At 42.8% G+C, this 20,902-nt stretch overlaps 1 protein-coding gene across 1 annotated transcript in view; it reads right to left on the bottom strand.

Moving 5' to 3' along the window:
- The window catches only part of DERA (deoxyribose-phosphate aldolase), an 84,201-nt gene that overhangs the window by 61,224 nt on the left and 2,075 nt on the right, over window positions 1–20,902 (bottom strand). The window contains exons 2-3 of the mRNA XM_006130270.5: window positions 12,529–12,626; window positions 942–1,089 (exon numbers count right to left, since the gene is read on the bottom strand). Of these exons, the coding sequence (XP_006130332.2) occupies window positions 942–1,089; window positions 12,529–12,626 (246 nt within the window). The remainder of the gene's footprint in view (window positions 1–941; window positions 1,090–12,528; window positions 12,627–20,902) is intronic.

Raw genomic sequence — 20,902 nt, 5'->3', positions numbered from 1 at the left:
GGATATGACCCAAAGTATTTTGAGACACTAAAGAATCCCCAAAGTTTATTAGGGATATCATGTGCATATAATGCAAATCGATTCAGTGCCAGCTTACTGTCCAGTTATTAAAAGAGAGATGCATATGATGCAGTTTTGTATTTATTCTCTTAATGGTTTCCATATCACATTAGTTCACCTTATAGTGCAGCTTATTCTATAAGGGTACGTCTACACTTGCACCCTAGTTCGAACTAGGGATGCAAATGTAGACGACCGAAATTGCTAATGAAGCAGGGATTTAAATATCCCGTGCTTCATTAGCATAATCTCGCCGGCGTGTTACTCTGCTCAACAGCTGTTCCGAAAGTGAAAGTGCATGCCGGGATGTGTTAGTTTGAACCAAACCCCTTGGTTTGAACCAATGTTACTCCTCAAAATGAGTAACGTTAGTTCGAACCAAGGGGTTTGGTTCGACCTAATGTGTCCCGGCGTGCACTTTCACTTTTGGAACAGCTGTTGAGTGGAGTAACACACCGGCGAGATCATGCTAATGAAGCATAGGATATTTAAATCCTCGCTTCATTAACCGCTTAGTTCGAACTAAGGATGCAAATGTAAGGTGCAAGTGTAGACATACCTTAACTGTCCCTACTGCAACCCTGACTGGGGAACTGTAAATCAAGGTGAGGGGGTTTCCCCACATCTTATATCATAATTAGGGATGAATACTTTGCAATCAGAACTTGTGTTACCATTTTCTTGAATGAGACTGTCTAGGATCCAGTTCATTCTTCTAGAGATGTCTGGCTGTGCAACGCTAACTCTAACATCACTAATGTTCAGGCAATGGATGTTGAAAAAGAAGAAGCTATCAAGTTTATGTAAACAAAGCCTGTTGTTCTGACCATAACCAATTTTACAGTCAAACCTTGCAAATGATATAACCAAAACCATCATACCTTTATCATGCATATTCATGGCTCTCAAGAGATCCTCTCTAATTGGATGTTTGGCTTTGTAACAAAGCCTGTGAACGTTTGAAGGGGTATCATCACCTGACAGGGTAGTGAGGTCTATGCAGGTGACAGCTCTCAGTAGCCAAGCAGCCTATTAGGGAAAAAAGTCAGACAAAATATGGATTAAATTTGAAATGTGGCCCAGGAGATTTAGGAGACTAAGCCCATCTCAAAAATGAGTCTCTTAGGCATCTAAGTTTCATTGATAATCAATAGAGCTTTTGAAAATTTTACTCAAAGTCTAAACATCAACTACTGAATAGTCAAAGGACCAAGTTCCCACTTATGGAACATGTATCAAAGGCTGAACAACAAGCAGGAATCCTGGCAGATTATTCCATCAGGCTCCTAAGTCAATGATCCTTTTATATAGGCAACTACTGGAAGAAGGAAGCAACCTTCAACTAACAGAATGTCCTGGTGCCCCATAACATGCTAAGTTTGCCTCATGCACAGCTAGTCCACACAGAAAGCATACACACCTTCAGTAAGCTCATGAATTGTAAGGGCAAGTCACCTGAATGCTCACAAGTCAGGAATATGCACTTTCCCATTACATTTTACAACAACTCTAATCTCTGTACATGCATCAGGGTGAAATCCTGGTCCCTCAGCAATTAATGGACGCTTTGCCAGCTACTTCAATGGAGCCAGAATTTCAACCCAGTATCTTGCACAAGTTTTAATATTTGGATCCTAAACTCCAGGGCTACGCCTACACTGGTAGCTTCTTGCGCAAGAACTGTTTTGTGGAAGAGTTCTTGCGCAAAAAGTCTTCCACAAGAGCGCATCTACACTGTCATGTGCTTTTGGGCAAGAGATGTGCTTTTGCGCAAAAGTGTCTATGGCAGTGTGGACGCTCTCTTGCGAAAGAAAGCTCTGATGGCCATTTTAGCCACAGGGCTTTCTTGTGCAAGAAATTCATGTTGCCTGTCTGCACTGCCCTCTTGCGCAAGAGGGCTTATTCCTCGTGGGGAGAGGAATAATTCTTCCAGAGGAAGCCGTTTTCCGACGCTAGACTGTAAATTTACTTGCGCAAGAACGCACGTGCAGCGTAGACACCCGGCAAGTTTTTGCACAAGAACAGCTGTTCTTGCACAAGAAGCCACCAGTGTAGATGTAGCCCAGATGTCTCCATTTTCACCTATCTTCTTGTAAAAAAGATGAGAGAATTGACTAATATTGCTAATTCATTTCAGTGTCCTTATGCTATAGAACTTCAAAGAACTATTTTTAACTGTGATTGCATTTTTGTTTTTTTACTTCAAAAAGTTAGCTTTTTATATCAACTAGGTTTTTTTAAAACCTGATTTAAATTTAAACAAAAACTGTTTTCCAGAAAGAAGAGAATATTTAATCAGATGCTAAGAAAGGGATATGAGTCTAACCCTCGTGAAACGAGTTGTGAAGTTGTGAAGACAGATGTAATAAACTGCTTCCAAGAAATGGTGTGAACTTTGATTATTTTTTATAATAGGATTTTGTCATTATACACATTTGGATATGGACTTGAGCCATTGGCTGTGGAACATTATCTCAGTCCGAACTTTCCCCAAAGTTCAGAGTGTTACGAGTTAAGAATCACATTCCAGCCCATCTCTATTTGTCAGACAGCAAATGGATATTCAGCTGCTATGGCTGTGCTTGGGTAGATGAAAAAAGGTGTTTATGATGTCCTTCTTTAAAGAAATACTGAATTATTTAACTGAACAATAGCGTTACTACATAAATAAAGAGATGAAGGGTACTAGGAGCAACAATACATCTGCCCTGTAGTCACATTAAGGGGGACTTCAAAGCCAAAGTAAATCACCATCCCAAGTGATTATATCTATGCAATCCAGGGGAATAATTCTTCACTCCATTGTAGCTCCTGTGGTAATTTACAGCAAATCAGAATGTTCTTCATAGACTTTAGATGATCACGATGTTCCCTTCTGACCTTAATCTAACCACCTACACATTGCAGACCACAGAACCTTGTCCATCGACTCCAGTAACAGACCCATAACCTCTGGCTCAGTTACTGAGGTCCTCAAAAATCATGAATTAAAGATTTCAAGTTACAGAGAATCCACCATTTACCTAGTTTAACTTAAAAGTGACCTTGTCCCACGCCACAGAAGAAGACACAACAAACCAAGGGTCTCTGGCAATCTGATTTTGGGGAAAACTCCTTCCCAATCCCAAATTTAGTGCTCAGTTAGAAAAATATATTTAAGACTTTTAATCTACTATTGAGTCTCTGTGTTGTGTCATAAAATTCCACCAGAAAACTGGATGCCAATTCTTTTGACCAAACTGACTTGTTAAATGAGGTAAATGTTTAATGACATGGGGGGTGCAGGAGGTTTGAGATTATAAAAAGTTTAAAGAAACTGCATTGAAAATGTTAAAATTACTCCTAACCCATATTGCTTACAATTTAGAAATTTTAAGATGACTGATAATGTTACTTATGTGGAATGCACACATAAATTGCTTGGTTATGTTAAGAAGTGAGTCATGGGAGTGAGAGCATATGATGACTTTGGAAAACTGTTGAATTCAATTACCCTACAGAAGTTGCTTAGGCTGACACCTGAAGATGTTAAGGCTACAATATGTGACAGAAAGCCTGACTCCGTTTTAAAAGCAGCAGACACTGATGACGAATATATAGAAATTAGGGTTTGTGAGAGGTTCATGTCCAACAGGAAAGATAATCCCTCTGCACCACAATTTAAAAGGGATGAAGGGTTTAATAATAAACCTAATCCCAATTTTGTTTTAAAAAAAAAAACCCTTAAAGAACATAAAACCTCTCACCCTCAATGAATCAGGTTATCTGTAATCACAGTGGCTATATAAAACCAAACTGCCCGAACCTTAAAAGCACTCCATAGTTCACACCAACAAATCTTGCCTTGCTAATGCTATTAGCTCAAATACTGAGGATAAGCATGTAAGCACTAACACTGCCATCTTGAGTGCAAATTCTGTCACTTAATCTCAAAGGAGATGGAAAAGGAATGATTCCATGATTGATATTAATGCTGAGTTTTTGAATGATAGAAAAGAATTTGTTAACAATGCAAAAGTTCATAATGTTGGATGTGTAGCATGGGACGATTAAACATCTAATATTACTTTAGTTAAAGGAATTCTTGTCAGAGCAGCATATTTGTTGCCAGATAAGAGTTTGAATAGTCTGACTCTCTTGAGTTCTCTGTGAAAGTGGCTTTTGGCCAAAATCCACCTTGAGGGGGAAAATTTTAAATGTGAGATTTGGTTAGTATTAGGGATTTGCTACCAAGTTATATCTTGATGGGTAACGATATGCAAACACTTGGAAGGTAATAAAGTGATAGGGAATAGCCAGCATGGGTTTGTGAAGAACAAGTCATGCCAAACTAATCTGATAGCTTTCTTTGATAGGATAACGAGCCTTGTGGATAAGGGAGAAGCGGTGGATGTCATATACCTAGACTTTAGTAAGGCATTTGATACGGTCTTGCATGATATTCTTATTGATAAACTAGGCAAATATAACTTAGATAGGGCCACGATAAGGTGGGTGCATAATTGGCTGGATAACCGTAGTCAGAGAGTTGTTAACGGTGCTAAATCCTGCTGGAAAGGGATAACAAGTGGAGTTCCGCAAGGGTCTGTTTTGGGACCCATACTGTTCAATATCTTCATCAATGATGTAGATATTGGGATAGAGTGTACGCTTATTAAGTTTGCAGATGATACCAAACTGGGTGGGGTTGCAACTTCTTTGGAGGATAGGGACATAATTCAAAATGACCTTAGCAAGTTAGAGAAATGGTCAGAGGTAAACAGGATGAGGTTTAATAAAGCGAAATGCAAAGTGCTCCACTTAGGAAGGAACAATCAGTTCCATACATACAAGATGGGAAGCAACTGTCTAGGAAGGAGCATGGTGGAAAGGGATCTAGGGGTCATAGTGGACCACAAGTTGAATATGAGTCAACAGTGTGATGCTGTTGCAAAAAAAGCAAATATGATTCTAGGTTGTATCAACAGGTGTGTTGTAAGCAAAACTCGTGAAGTCATTCTGCCGCTCTATTCTGCGCTAGTTAGGCCTCAGCTGGAGTACTGTGTCCAGTTCTGGGCGCCACATTTCAAGAAAGATGTGGAGAAATTGGAAAGGGTACAGAGAAGAGAGACAAGAATGATTAAAGGTCTAGAGAACATGACCTATGAAGCCAGGCTTCATGAACTGGGCTTGTTTAGTTTGGAAAAAAGAAGATTAAGGGGGGGACATGATAGCGGTTTTCAAATATCTAAAAGGGTGTCACAAGGAGGAAGGAGAAAATTTGTTCCTCTTGGTTTCTGAGGACAGGACAAGGAGTAATGGGCTTAAAGTGCAGCAAGGGAGGTTTAGATTGGACATTAGGAAAAAATTCCTAACTGTCAGGGTGGTCAAATATTGGAATAAATTGCCAAGGGAGGTGGTGGAATCTCCCTCTCTGGAGATATTTAAGAACAGGTTAGATAGACATCTGTCAGGGATGGTGTAGATGGAGCTTGGTCCTGCCTTGAGGGCGGGGGGCTGGACTCGATGACCTCTCGAGGTCCCTTCCAGTCCTATGATTCTATGATGTCATAGATATGTTTAACCTGGTTAATACCATAACCAGGCCACAAGTACCCTCTGTGGTGTCAGTGAGGAAAACTGTCAGCAGGCAGAGAGTATATTCCATCTTATGCCATATGAGAATTTGACTGTCCCAGAGGTGATTCTGGACTTTAAAGAAGCACAGAAAGAATTTGTTGTTGCCCCAACTGAAAAAGCGAGGGGAGATTTTTTTTATGAAGGATGGATTATTGTTTAAGAAGGCTCCATTAAGGAAAGAAAGGCCTCCTAGTAAAATTTATGAACAGATAATAGTGCCTGGAAAGTGCAGGACAGAAATGCTCCAATTAGCTCAAGGACAGCCATTGTCTGTTGAGATGAGCAGTATACCAGCTGAAAAGGTTAACCCCATTGGCTAGCTGCTGGAGTTTTTCAACTGAGTATAGCTCCACTGAAGTAGTTCTACAGAGCACCAGAAAAGGTGGCATGGAGAAGGTCTCAGGAGAAAATGCAAAAAGAATTTTCGTAACGAGCTGGCTTTGACTTGCCAGTGTTGTTGGACATGGGTATTCCTATGGTGGTGGTACTCAAACCTTTCCGCAGATCATCAGCCAACCACCCATGATGACAAAATGGGTGCAGGAAGGGGTGGGGCTGCGATGTCTGGGTGGGAGGTATGGTGCAGGAGCGAGCTAAGAGTGGAGGTCAGGATGGGAAGGAGGAGGTAGGATGGGCTGGGGTGGGATTCTGTGCAGGAGGGAGCATGTAGGAGTGGGGTGGGATCTGTGGGGGAAGGGAAAGAACGTGGGGTCTGGGCATGAGGGAAATAGAGGGGAGCTTACCGGGAACTGCGCACCCTACTGCTTCCAGGTACCATCCCCCCTGCTCTCATTGGCCAGGATTCCAGCCAATGGGAACAGCGGGGAAAGCCTCCAGATGAAAGGTTTCCTGTGCTGTTGTTTCCCCAGATGGGGAGAAGGGGAAATGCCAACACACAGAGTCGCTTCCTCCCACCACAAGCTGGATCCAGCCTGCAAGGCTTGGGGTGTCTCCTTCCACAATGGGAAGCCGGCACTGGCATGCCCAAAATTGCGGGAGAGGGAGGAGTTGTGATTCTGGAGTGCCAGTGCATGCTCTCTGCTGCGGGGGAGGGGCAGAGGTGGGGGGGGCAAGCTCTGAGCCCGCAGCCCATCTGCAAGATGGTCACGTACTACTAGTGGTCCATGGACCACACTTTGAGAAACACTGTCCTATGGTGTGCCCAGGTCAGAGAGGATGATGCAGCACCTGTCCATCCACAAAGACAGCTTGTGTCTCAGATCCAGAGGGTAGGCTGGGTAACTGACTTTTCAGAGTGGAGCAGTCATGCAGGCAAACCCTTGTGAACACAAAGGGTGTTGGAAGGCAGACTCCCACCTCTAGACCCTTTGAAAGTGTTCTCTAGTACCAGCCACATCTGATTCCATGTGGAAGTGCAAATTAGTAATTGAAAGTCCTCAGGACACTGATCCTGATATGCGAGTGGAAACTGATTGTATCTCTTTGAGACAGAGTCCAGTCTTTGAATTTGTAATGGCTGTAGATTCAAAATTAAGCAGCCAGTGGTGTCCATAAAAGTGCAAATTACCTGTCTGAAAGTGGGGAGGGAGCTTTGCCCCCAGCCACTTACCCAAAGAAAGCTGCTGAGAGGAGGCTGCTAGAAAAGGACACTCCTAGTCAGCAAGTACATTCTTTTAAATAACAAATTTGTACAATTGCCCAAGGAACAGGAGGCAAAGAAGGGCTCAATCCTGAAGGTGAGAGCCACAACTTAAGAGCAATGGGCTTTTTGAATGTGCACAATCATGGTATTGGCTACAGCTCCACAGTGGATCTGCTAGTATGCAAGATTCCCCTACATCCTTACCACACTGAACCCTAAAATACCAAAGCCCCAAGGACAGGAATTAAAAGCCAATGCCAAGGGAAACACTAAGGTGAAGGAAAAACTAGTAACTAGTTATGGTGCTAATGGTAAACCTTTTTCATCACACAGTATACCACTAGCACTGTAATTTTCATTACAGATGAGTGTTTACAAATATTTTTCTTATACCATGCCTTCTGCTTAGAAAGTTTGTCTCTGAGGTCAGCTTGTTCGGTATCCTTGAACATTTGCACAGTGATACCTTAGTGTAGACATGGTCATCTCTCTTTTAATACAGTCACACCTCCTACGCAAAACGGATGTAGGAAGGGTTATCCCAAACACTGTCGAGTACATCACAAGAATTTCCTATTCTTTGTAAGAATTATTACGGGGGCAACGTTCCTAAGCCCACTTACACACCTATTATAATAGTTAGCCACACCAATAATGGGTTGGACATGCTTCTTTGTTCTAGGAGCAGGGCAGCTTCTGATAGATTCTACTTCTAAGAGATCAAGGCCAACTCACTGTTCTTCATATATAGAATATTTTTGAAAACCCTGTTTTGCATTTGGAGATCTTGACAGTGAGGCTGGGTTCCTGCAGTTTTTGTAACACAATGTCTTATATGATTTAGGCGAATCTTGCTAGGAATTACTGAAAACAGCTAAGTTGTTTATGCCATATCTAGCAAACATTTGTAGTACGTTCAACACTCTGTGAACCAGTTTAGTGATTTTATGGGCTAACAAGTATGTCACTTTATGACTCTGGGGTATATGTCCCGTATTCTGGCTGTCTGACCTGAGATTGGCACTCTTAGCTGTGTCCCAAGACAGACAGCATAACACCTACAGTATTTTTAATCTCCACCCCACTCTCAGTGCTCAGCGGTGCCACTACTTTCTTTGTTTTCTTCTTATTTGTATGGCTAGAGAAGCTTTTACTATTCATTTTCATTTCATTTGCAAGGTCCAGCTCTGCTTAGCTTTTGGCAGTTCTCACTTTAATCCTACATTTTCTGACCTCCAAAGGGTAGCTTTCCTTGCTGTTCCCTCACAACTTCCATTCCTCGTAGGTTATCTGCTTTCTCTTAATCACCTATTTGAGATGCTTGCTCATCCAGCTTCGTCTGCAACCAAGCATCGTCCACATTCAGATCCTTGAGTTCATCAGCTCACGCCACTTCTCTAGCTAATTTTTTTAAAAAGGGAGTTTGCCCTTTCAAAATCAAGGACCTTACTTGAAGATCTATTTTTGTTTATCCTTCATTTTGTTTAAACTGAACTGGTTCATGATTACTTGAATCTATATTATCCCCTTCAGCTAGTTTTATTATGGGGACTTGCTACTCACCAACTGCAAATCTAAAATGGCATCACCTTTTGGTGGTTCAGCAAATAGTTGGTGATTTGCACTAGGATAGAATTTGGCCTCTAGCATCACAAATTTTGACAAGACAGCTGCCTCCAGCTATAAACGTAGAAATGCCCATTAAACACTGAATTAGTAAATTGATATACAGGCAGTCCCCGGGTTACGTACAAGATAGGGACTGTAGGTTTGTTCTTAAGTTGAATCTGTATGTAAGTCGGAACTGGCATCAGCCGCTGCTGAAACTGATCAGTTTCAATAGCCGCTGAATCTGGACACCAGTTCCACTTACATACAGATTCAAGATAAGAACACCAGGCGTCCCCAAGTCAGCTGCTGCTGAAACTGATCAGCAGCTGATTCCAGGAAGCCCAGGGCAGAGCAACTCTGCCTCGGACTTCCTGTAGTCAGCCGCTGGTCAGTTTCAGCAGCGGCTGACTTTGGGACGCCTGGGGCAGAGCAGCTCGGGTGCTGCTGGCTTGGTCCAGTAGCGCGGCTGCTCCTCGGAGCTACTGGACCAACCCAGCAGCACCCCAGCTGCTCTGCCCCAGGCATCCTGATTCAGCCACTGCTGAAACTAATCAGCAGCTGAATCAGGACGCCTGGGGCAGAGCAGCTGGGGTGCTGCCGGGTTGGTCCAGTAGCGCCAAGAAGCGGTGCTGCGGGACCAACCGGCAGTGCCCCACCTGCTCTACCACAGGCCCCCGGCTTTGCTCCACGTCTCCCTGGTCTGCTGGGGGGGCACTAGCTGCGTCCCCCCCCCAGCAGACCAGGGAGACGTGGAGCAAAGCTGCGGAGGTCCCGGGCCGAACCGTGGCGCTTCCAGATCAGGGCCGCGGTCCGGCCCGGGTCCTCCGCCGCTCTGCTCAGCGTCTCCCTGTTCTGCAGACCAGGGAGACGCTGAGCAGAGCGGCGGAGGACCCGGGCCGGACCGGAGCCAGCAGACCAGGGAGACGGGAGCAAAGAGGCGGAGCACCGGGGGCCGGACCCGCGGCCGCTTCCAGATCAGCTGGAAGCGGCGCGGGTCCTGCCGGGTGCTCCGCCGCTTTGTTCAGCGTCTCCCTGTTCTGCAGACCAGGGAGACGCTGAACAGAGCGGCGGAGCACCCGGCTGGACCCGCGCCGCTTCCAGCTGATCTGGAAGCGGCGCGGGTCCGGCCCCCGGTTCTCCATCGCTTTGCTCCCGTCTCCCTGGTCTGCTGGCTCCGCGAGCAGACCAGGGAGACGGGGAGCAGCTTTTCTCGCCCCGGAGAAGGCGGGCGGCAGGACCAAGCGTCCCACTGCTCTAGTTCTCCGGGGCGAAAAATCCCCGTTTGTAACTACGGATCCGACATAAGTCGGATCCGCGTAACTCGGGGACTACCTGTATTATAAAGTTTTCAGTTTATTCCTAGAGATAAACCATTATTACCTACTTTGTGAATTTTTATACAACTGGTGTAAGCAGATCAGGGGTAGCTTTCCTTTGCCCTGGGACCAATCCTGTTCAACTTATTTATAAATGATCTGGAGAAACGGGTAAGCAGTGAAGTTTGCGGATGATACCAAACTGTTTAGGATAGTCAAGACAGAAGCAGACTGTGAGGGACTCAAAAAAGATCTCACCAAACTGAGTGATTGGGCAACAAAATGGCAAATGAAATTTAATGTGGATGAGTGTAAAGTAATGCACATTGGGAAAAATAACTCCAACTATACATACAGTATGATGGGGCCTAATTTGGCTAGGACAAATCAGGAAAGAGATCTTGGAGTTATCGTGGATAGTTCCCTTAAAACTTCCACACAGTGTGCAGCGGTGGTCAAAAAGGCAAATAGGATGCTAGGAATGATTAATAAAGGGATAGAAAATAAGACACAGAATATCTTACTGCTCCTGTATAAAACTATGGTACGCCCACATCTTGAATACTGTGTACAGATGTGGTCTCCTCACCTCAAAAAAGATATTTTGGCCTTGGAAAGGGCTCAGAAAAGGGCCAACTAAAATTATTAGGGGTTTGGAACGGGTCCCATATGAAAAGAGGTTAAAACAACTGGGACTTTTCAGTTTAGAAAAGAGAAGGCTGAGGGGGGATATGATAGAGGTATATAAAATCATGAGTGGTGTGGAGAGGGCGGATAAAGAAAGTTATTTATTAGTTCCCATAATAGAAGAACTAGAAGACACCAAATGAAGTTAATGGGTAGCAGGTTTAAAACTAATAAAAGGAAGTTCTTCACACAGCGTGTAGTCAACCTGTGGAACTCCTTGCCAGAGAAGGCTGTGAAGGCTAGGACTATAACAGAGTTTAAAGAGAAGCTAGATAATTTCCTGGAGCTTAGGTCCATAAAAGGCTAGTAGCCAGGGGATAGAAATGGTGTCCCTGGCCTCTGTTTGTAAGAGGCTGGAAAAGGATGTCAGGAGACAAATCGCTTGATCATTGTCTTCGGTCCACCCTCTCTGGGGCATCTGGTGCTGGCCACTGTCGGCAGACAGGATACTGGACTAGATGGACCTTTGGTCTGACCCAGTATGGTCATTCTTATGTTTATGTTCTTATGTAAAATGCTTCCACCACTTCCTGTGGGTTAAGTGCTATCCTCTATCCACCCACCGGAATCTTTGAAAATAGTGTCTTTGAAGGCAAAATGTGGCCAAGTCTTGCACCTTGCCAGGTTTCCTATCACAGGATTCCAGTTCCATAAATGTTATGCATGTTGAACATTTATTAATGCAAGTAGCCCATCTGAAACCAGTAAGACTGCTGGAAAAATACTGCTCAATACATACAATGGTTGCAGAATCAGCTCCCTTACTATGCATGATATACAGTTTCTTTACCATGAGTCCCACCATAAGTTGAGTATTTAAGTTGTACAGGCAGTCCCCGGGTTACATGGATCCGACTTACATCGGATCCCTACTTACAAACGGGGTGAAGCAACCCCGCACTAGCTGCTTCCCCCCAGCAGACCAGGGAGACGCGAAGCTAGCGCCCCTCTCCCCCGCCCCCGCCCTCCAACAGACCAGGGAGATGCGGAGCGGCTTTTCTCAGCAGACACTTCAGCTTGAGAATAAAGGACTGAGGGAAGTGAGGTGTGGGAGAATAAAACTGAGCTCTGGAGAAATGTTTGGCTAGAGTTTCCCCTACAATATGTACCAGTTCCGACTTACATACAAATTCAACTTAAGAACAAACCTACAGTCCCTATCTTGTACGTAACCCGGGGACTGCCTGTACATAACAACTGGTTAAGCAAAAATCATACATTTGGGATTGTTAAGCAAAAGCACAGTTAAATAGGTCAAACATGACGGGGACCACAATCATATCGTACATGCTTTTAAATTAAAAAAAAAGACTTTGTAGAGAGATCTGTCTGGGAAACAGAATAAATATGCTAGTATAGTAACATACCATTTAATCCACTCATGAATAAAGATGCCTGAAATTCATTTGTAGTTCGGCCACTCATGAGTTATCAGGTTTTTAACTTTTTTGGAATAATGTGTCATCTTAGTCCAATTCCTCATCATCAAATACAAATTATTAAAATAAGATGCGGACAACCACAATCTTTTAAGTTTATAGGCATCTTGAATGAAATTCAATACTACAGTCTAGAGAGGGAAAATGCCTGCTTTAAATATACAGGAACAGAATGCTTAAAAAGAATACATACTTGCCAATCCTTTTTCACAGTTCTTCGTGACTGAATTTGTTCTGCATGCCTTATAACTGCAGGTTGATTCACTTGCACTCTTGAGATTGAGCCAAGGTCTAGGAAAAAGACTCCCATTAACTTTAGTGTATTTTTAATATTTCTTAATGGTATTGCAAAAGGAAATGTTCTTCTTATAATACAAGTCCTTTGAAGGTAGCTTTGGACTCGTGTGCTCCTTTCAGCACATAAAGGCCTTTCAGCAATCCAAAATATTAAAAGCCTCTTTAGCATGACATCTTGTCAACATTTATTCAAGGGAAGGCTTTATGAAACAGATGTATATACTGGCTTTTTGTTTCCCTTTAAAACTTCTGAGTTACTTTAATGGTGATGAAGAATGGCAGATTTCTAGTCGTGGACTCTGAAATCCTCTATGCCTAGAATACTGCTCAAAATACTGCTGTTCAGCTTCTTCACACTGCCCACCAGGGTGCTTCACTAATACCTGACTTGTTCCTCAAGGAGCAAGATCATGCCCATTCTGACTCTGCTCAGGCTGCCAGTTATTACCAATTATGAGGTGGACACTTGTCGTCTGGGATTTATACTCATGCCATCATCTTTCACCAAAGCTGTGAGGATAAGGCGTCTTAGTCACTATTGTTCTAGGTAAATTTCAACTAGCAGCCTAGAGATCAGGCCCTGTATCAGTTTCCAGAACCATCATTAGTAACTTCAGGGGGTAGCCGGGTTAGTCTGTTACAAAAAAAAAAAACAGCAAGCAAATGGTCTGGTAGCACTTTATGGACTAACAAAACACATAGATGGTATCATGAGCTTCCGTGGGCACAGCCCACTTCTTCAGATGACCGGAGTTATGACTAGAGAATAGGAAAACTCGAAATAAACAGAAGGGAAGAGGGGAGGGGAGAGAAAGATACTCTGTCATCCACCCCTCTACCTCTATACATAAAGTATCAGGAGAAAGGGTGGACTAGAGGAGTTTTCCTATCCTCTAGTCGTAACTCTGGTCATCTGAAGAAGTGGGCTGTGCCCACAGAAGCTCATGATACCATCTACATGTTTTGTTAGTCCATAAAGTGCTACCAGACCATTTGATTGATGTTTTTTCCATCCTTAGTAAGACACACACACACACACACAAATTGAGTGCCTCAGAACCTATGAGATGCTGCATACTGCCTAAGAGGTGCTTCGCATTCTCAACACTTAAGGAAACTGAATGCAGGATGCCTAAAAGTTGGCACTGATTTGGATGCTGGGCATCCACAAACTTTAAGTGAAGTCATCAGGAGCTGTGGCTTCTCCCCATTTCTGAGAGTCTGGTCTAAGATGTTCCAAGCTGAGCACCAAAAATTGGAAGCACCTAAAATCAACCTCCACTTTTCAAATCAGGCTAACTAGCAAATGACAGTGGAGGATGCTCCAACCATTCTAGGGTTGGGCCTTCTGTATCTTCTACTTTGCAACTTTCACTGGTATGACAATGCAAAGGTTTTAAACTGAATTAATGTTCACTTGTGTACATATCCTTTAGATCCAACAATGAGTCAACAATGAAACTAAAGGCAGATGGATATATACCCTATAAATAGAAAAAATACCCTATAAATCCATTGTCAACCACACTGTATCTAGTTCTTCCTACATCTCTCTTGAACAGGGAACTAAGCTCCGTAGTCACTCTGAGGACAATTTAGCTATGGATAGAGCAAAGATTCAAAGATAAAATTTCCAAAAGTGACTAATGATTCCAAGTGGCTCTATTTTTAAACCTTATGGAAGTACCTTGAAGGGGCTTAGTGGAGCTCAGCATTTTCTGAAAAATCAGCTCCCTTTGAAGAGTCTTAAGTTGGATACCCAACAGCTGATGCAACCAAAATTACTAATAACCTTTGGAAACATTGACCCAAATTTTTTTCCTTATGGGACTTGAGTGTTGATTATGACTAGCTAACACATTTTTAAAGTTGTTAAGCCTTGTCAATGTTTGTGTTTAAATCTTCTTAGTTCAAATATATTTAGACAATGCATTTTTAAGCACAACCCGTTTTCCTAATTTAGTACCTGGGATTGGCTGGAAGCACAAGGAGGAAACTACTGTGACCAAGAAGTTAAGGACAGATGTGGTGAGACCACAGAACAAAGGCAAGAAACTAAGGTCTGGTCTGTGCTAAAAAGTTAGCTCCACTCAGCTATGTTACTCCAGGTGAGAAAAAAACCATACCCCTGAGTTATGTAGCTAAGGCAACCTAATGCCCAGTGAGGACAGCACTAGGTCAGTAAAAGAATTCTTTCCTCAGTCTAGACACCACCTTTTGGGAAAGCTAATTATCTATATGGATGGGAGAAAATCTCCTGTCCATGTAGGTAGTGTCTACACCGAAGCGCAACAGCAGGGCAGCTGCAGCTGTCCTGCTGTAGTGTTTTAACTGCATTTATAAGCAGAGTAACTGGAGACATCTTTACTGTATCAGTAACAGCATGCAAAATTTTAACATTCCATCATGCCAATATTTCTTACTGCCATGTATTTATTTACCGATAATTAAACGAGCAAAAAAGACACAGAGAAAACACTAGCTGCAAGAAGAGAAATCGGAATGAACCAAGTGTGTCAGATACAATTTGAGAGAACAAACGATCATTCCATCAAGGTTTCAATCAAGACTGCAGCAGCATTCACCATATATATCCACTTATGCTTCAAAATTAGAGAGAGGGGAATTTATATAATTAACACACTTTATGAGAAAAAGAACCTCAATGATTCTGCATTAGTTAAGTCAAAAACCTGTACATAGTGTCTCAAAGGAGCACTCTGGGCTTGGCCCATATCTCTGAAAACATATGAAAGCACTATAGCTATATGTTCTTATACCCTGGGGTTGAGAATAGATTTTCATCCCTTTAAGAACTTTTGATAAATGAAATGCACCTGGACTTTTGAACATGCACATTCACATGTAAACAGTTTAACTATAAGGTAGCTGATTCCTTAGAGTTTGTATACACTATCACTTACTTCGGTATAACTTAAGTCTCTCAGGGGTGTGGAAAAGCCACCCCTTTGAAAATGGAAGTTACACTGACCAAAGTGCCAGTGTGGACAGTCCTATGTCAATAGGTGAAGCTCTCCAATTCACTGGACCACTCTCAGAAAAAAAAAATTGGGTGCTCAGCATGCGCCAGCCATAGGTGTTTAGCAGCACCCGCAATCAGCTTGTTTGGCTGTACCTCCAATTAGCTGATTAGGGCGCTGCCAAACATTTGATTGAAGACACCATCAAACAGTTGTTTGAAAACTGGAGGTGCAACTTGTGGGTGGGTGAAGGGCAGCGAGTGGGTGGGAACCTCAAAGCGAGCGCTAGGAAGAGGCAGTGCGAGGCCTTCAGGATGGAGTGGACCAGAGCTAGGGTCTCGTGGCAAAGCAGGAGTGGAGTCCCCTGGTGAAAAGAAAAACTCATTGTCTATGGATGGAAGAGTTCTCTGTACTAGCAAGTACCCACGGCACTTCCCACAGCTCCTATTGGCCAGGAACGGTGATCCACCACCAATGGGAGCTGCAAGCAGCCATACCTGCGGACGCACAGGTGAATGAAGCATCTGGCAGCTTGTTGGGGACTAACCCTGGTGAACCATGTCCAGCCCTCAGGCTGCTTATTGCCCATCCCTGTATTCAGGGAAGCTTCTGTTAACTCAACTTATGTTTTCAGCTTCCTGATTCACTACCCCCTTAAAAAGTCATCTGCTCAATATTAATTACCATTACTATGACAGCACTGAAAAAGCATGCTGGGTGCTTACCAGAACAAATAAGACAAAAACCCAGATTTTTACAGATTACAGTGCTGAGCAGAGCAATGCCTAAATACCTTTAAAAACCTGGACCAAAATCCCTGCCAAAAAGAGCTTACAGTCTGATATTAGACATGATGCAAAGTCTGAGGGTAACAAAAAATATTAAAGTGATGTGGTGTAGAAGGACAAAGGTTATGGTAATAAGCAAGAGCAGATGGAGACTCCTATGCAGCACAGATCCTTTCTTCAAGCACACATCTCTTATAATTAAGAAGGGATTGGGGAAAGAGAAAACAAATAAATATGTATCAGCATAATCATCTCTAAATAGATTTTCAAAGTTTCCAACATGGGATCTCACCAGACCTTTAAACATAAATGTCTTTATTCAGAAAAAAAATCAGTCTCACTCCTAGCTTTTGCCTATTAAAATTCAGAACATAACCATTATTTTAAACAGAACTGTTTGCCTTAGATTCCCCCCCTCTTTTCCCCCACACATACACACACTTTATGATTTAGAGAGTCTGGCTAGGGAAAACTATATTTAATTAGGCTCATTAACCTTGCAGTGTGAACACTCTTTTTTTTTTTTTAAATAAGTCATCTGCTAGTCATCTGCATAGTCATGTGGCTTCAGGGATAAAAGTAATTAAAACAGCTACACTACAGCTAATTAGCCAATATTCTGTAATCACTCTCTTAAAGTTTACTTTTTCCTCTGAAGACATCTGAAAACCTTCAAAACTGTAGTTAAAGTTTTAAATGGGAAAACTATTCCCCTTTGAATTGACAACACAAATCCAATAATACTAAGCTATTCCATCAATAAATAAATAAAAAAGCTGCTTCAACATGTAACCTTATAAACTCCAAGCTACAGTACATAACCCACTCTTTTTAATGCAAATTTGTTCCTGACCAGAAGTTGGACTTTTATTTAATCCTTTTGAACAGCTACACTGAATGCTTAAAAATAAATTTTAAAAAGAGAAAGTGTGTGCATTTTTTGTGGTAAAGCGAGAAATTCAACTAAGCGTGGGCTAAATCCAGCTTCCCACACTCATTTAAATAGGCCTAATGAGTTCAACAGAATTACAAGTATCAGTAACAGCTCAAGGATCAAGTTCCATAATGGAATGTGTTAAACTGGTTACACATAAAGTGGGTTTTGAGGTTACCCACTGTATATCCACTAGGGATGTGAAAGTGTAACCATGTAAGTGGTTAACTGATGAACCTCAGCTTATCGGTTAACCTTCACATGTACACACAGGGCCCTGATACACACGGGGAGCCGACTTAAAAAGCTGGCACTCCATGAGCACCAACTCCCAGGGAGCTGCTGCCCCGCATAAAACTGCTGAAATTTTCAGTGGTTACACCATTACTTAATTACACACATTTTAACATCCCTAATATCCGCAGGTAACAGATGTGGATATCCGCAGCTCATTTTTGCAAATGCGGATACAAATTTTTTATCCATGCAGGGCTACATCTATTGCTTTAAAACAGCTTCCCAGCATAACCCTATGTTTCGTTAGTCTATAAAGTGCTACCAGACCATTTGTTGTTTTGTTCTGTAACAGACTCACTCGGCTACTCCCTGAAGCTCCAAGTTCTGGATACTTTTCAATTCAAACTCCCTCATATCTCTCTTAGCAGGGAGCAAAGGAAGCAACTGCTTTGGGGCCCCGTGATTGAAAAGGGCAGCGACCAGAGCCACGGTCCCTTTAAATTGCCACCAGAGCAACACATGAGCGCTGAGGGCTGGGGAGGGGCACCATACTCCAGGTGAGTCTGAGGACTGAGGGAGGCTGGCATGGCATTCTCCAGGCAGCACTGAGGGTTGACTGCCCTGGCCCCACCTGAGGCCCCGCGTCTTCCAAGAGCACAGAACTGCCCCCCTCCTTGCCCCAAGGCCCAGCATGGCTGTCGACTCCCCTGAAAGTAGGGCCCACTTCCATTTTTAGGTCCTCAAAATCTGACTTTTTTTTCCCCCCCATTTCAAGCTGAATCCATTTGCTTTGATAGTTCCTTATTATTTTTTCCTGGCCTGGCCCAGGTGCTCGAAGGTAGTCTGGGTTGGTTGGGGAGGTAGCCCCTCCATGCCTGATTACTTCACTGACCTATTGTGATTGCATCACAGTTTACACACACACACATACACACACACACTACTGAACCTGCAAAGTTTTTTGTTGGTTTGTTTTTTCCCAGAAAGGCCATTTTTAAACAAACACACTAATTAAAAATTATCCACCAACACAACTTAAGAGTATTTTTACAAGTATTTTCTTTCTTTATCCTAGAAGTGAGGAGAACAGTGTAGGTGGAGTAACAACCTTGGGCAGTGTGGAGCCCCAATTCCCTGAATGCATAAAGAAACATGAGTTTCACACATGAAAAGAATCAGATCAGGAAATGGGAATGAGAACCTAAATAAAATTACATTGAACAAATGGTAAGGTTGCAGTCGATCACCTAAAAGTTAGGAAATACCTGAACTAATGCAAGAATCAACTTCCTTTCTTTCTGCCCCCACCTCCTTTCCTATCCTCTCACAAGCTCTTGCCCCATCCCTGTCACCCAACTCTAAATGTTGTCATCCTCCCCCTTTGCCCATCCTCCCACTTCCACATTCCAGCTACCTTATATCTTCTTATTTGACCAAGCTGACTTGATGCCAACAGGGGGAGCACTGAGAGCACAAGAGACAGCATTGCCAATCTCAATAGCTCAAAAATCCTGAGTTGGCCCAAATAATCATGATTTCAAAAAAAGATGACATTGGTTTTTTGCAGTCTGCCCCTTGACTGAACTCCTCCTCCACCTCCCCAATATATATCAGACAATCAGTGGTACCCTCTCTCCCATAAGGTCATTATGGCCTTTGCATCAGGATCTTTCACACCCACCTCTGCCCATGACCCCGTCCAGAAATTCATAGAATTATAGGGTTGGAAAGTACCTCAGGGGGTCATCGAGTCCAATCCCTTGCTAAAAGCAGGACCGATCAAAACAAAATCATCACAACAAGGGCTTTGTCAAGCCATGACTTAAAAACCTCTAAGAATAGAGATTCCACCACCTCCCTAGGTAACCCATTCCAGTGCTTCACCACCCTCCTAGTGAAATAGTTTTTCCTCATATGCAACCTAGACCTCCCCCACTGCAACTTGAGATCCTTATTCCTTGTTCTGTCATCCATCAGCACTTTGGAATTAATTAATCCTGTTCCTCAGTGCCTCTCCCCACCCCTAAGTTCAACCTCCCCACTCCATCAGAACACATGGAAATGGCTCAGAACTGCCAACTATTACAATATATAGATTTATATTCTTGGCAGAAAAATCCATCCACCCTTCCTTCTTCCACTCTCAAATTTCTGGGCTAAGGAATATGAGTGATGTTTTGTTTAACATCTAAGAATGCACTTTGTTCTAGGAATTACAATGATTACTGGTTCTCAAAGGCAGAGAATGATAGTATGAGTGCAGGATTAGTAGCCAGGTTTCCTGAGTTCAAATCAAATTTGCCACTTATTTTCTGCAGGATCTCTCACCCCGCATCCTGCAAGTCTGCACATAAGGCACTTAAGTGGCATATTTGTGAAAGGTGTGGAATCATAGTTCCCACTGATTAAAGTTTATGAAAAACTTGATTTCTAGATGCAAGTCAGGCTCTACACAGACGAGCTATCTCTCTGGTTTTAAGCATTCTTCTTTTTATCTTCTGCTTGTAACCTCTGTTATAGGATGTCCCTTCTTCCTCTGACGTGGTTTCCTCACATGAAAATTCCTCTGGGAGGACTATGATAAACTTCCAGATGGAATACTGTACATCAATTTGCTAACCCTATAGCGAAACCAAATGAAGGAAGAGGGGAACGCTAGAGACATATATTTAAAAAGTCATTCCTCCAGGGAAAACACTTTCCAGCAAAAGTCTATTTTATTCATCTGATACAGATGTAACCTGTACCACACCAAATCAGACCAATGGTCTATCCAATCCACTATCGAGTTTCCAGTAGTCTGAGGGTGCTTCAGTTTAACAATTAAGCCAATAAAATGGTATTTACATCCTTTGTAAAGCACTTTGACATCCACTGATGTCTACAGAAATTGGGAAAACACACAGACTAAGCACCTGGTCAAACTATCTTTGTAAGCAGTGTGAGGAGAGGAAAGATTCCTTCCTTCCTATTGCCTGTGACAATCGGTCAATACATAAATATAGGAGATTTATTCCCCAATCTCAGTATGCATTGGGGTTGTAAAATCCTGTTTAATCAGTTAATTGGTTAAATCCACTCCAGCATAGCTGACGTGGATCTGCACCTGCTGTGGTTAGGCTGGATCACTCCCCCAACAACTCTCTGCCCACCACTGCTCCAGCCCCCATCAGTTAATGATAACCGGTAAGCATCACTCGGTAAGGGTGATGCTTACCAATTAATCAGTCACATCCCTAAGTAAACTATAAATGGTGTAGATTGTAAAATCCTCTAGTCCTTTACAAAATCTGTCTTCAGTACAGGACTTTTGTGGCAAGCAAATTTCAG

This window comes from Pelodiscus sinensis, chromosome 1, assembly GCF_052426305.1.
Source record: "Pelodiscus sinensis isolate ZL-2025 chromosome 1, ASM5242630v1, whole genome shotgun sequence".
NCBI classification, from domain to species: domain Eukaryota; kingdom Metazoa; phylum Chordata; order Testudines; family Trionychidae; genus Pelodiscus; species Pelodiscus sinensis.
Note: the sequence above shows the minus strand (reverse complement) of the source record. Positions and strands in the feature narration are given on the sequence as shown.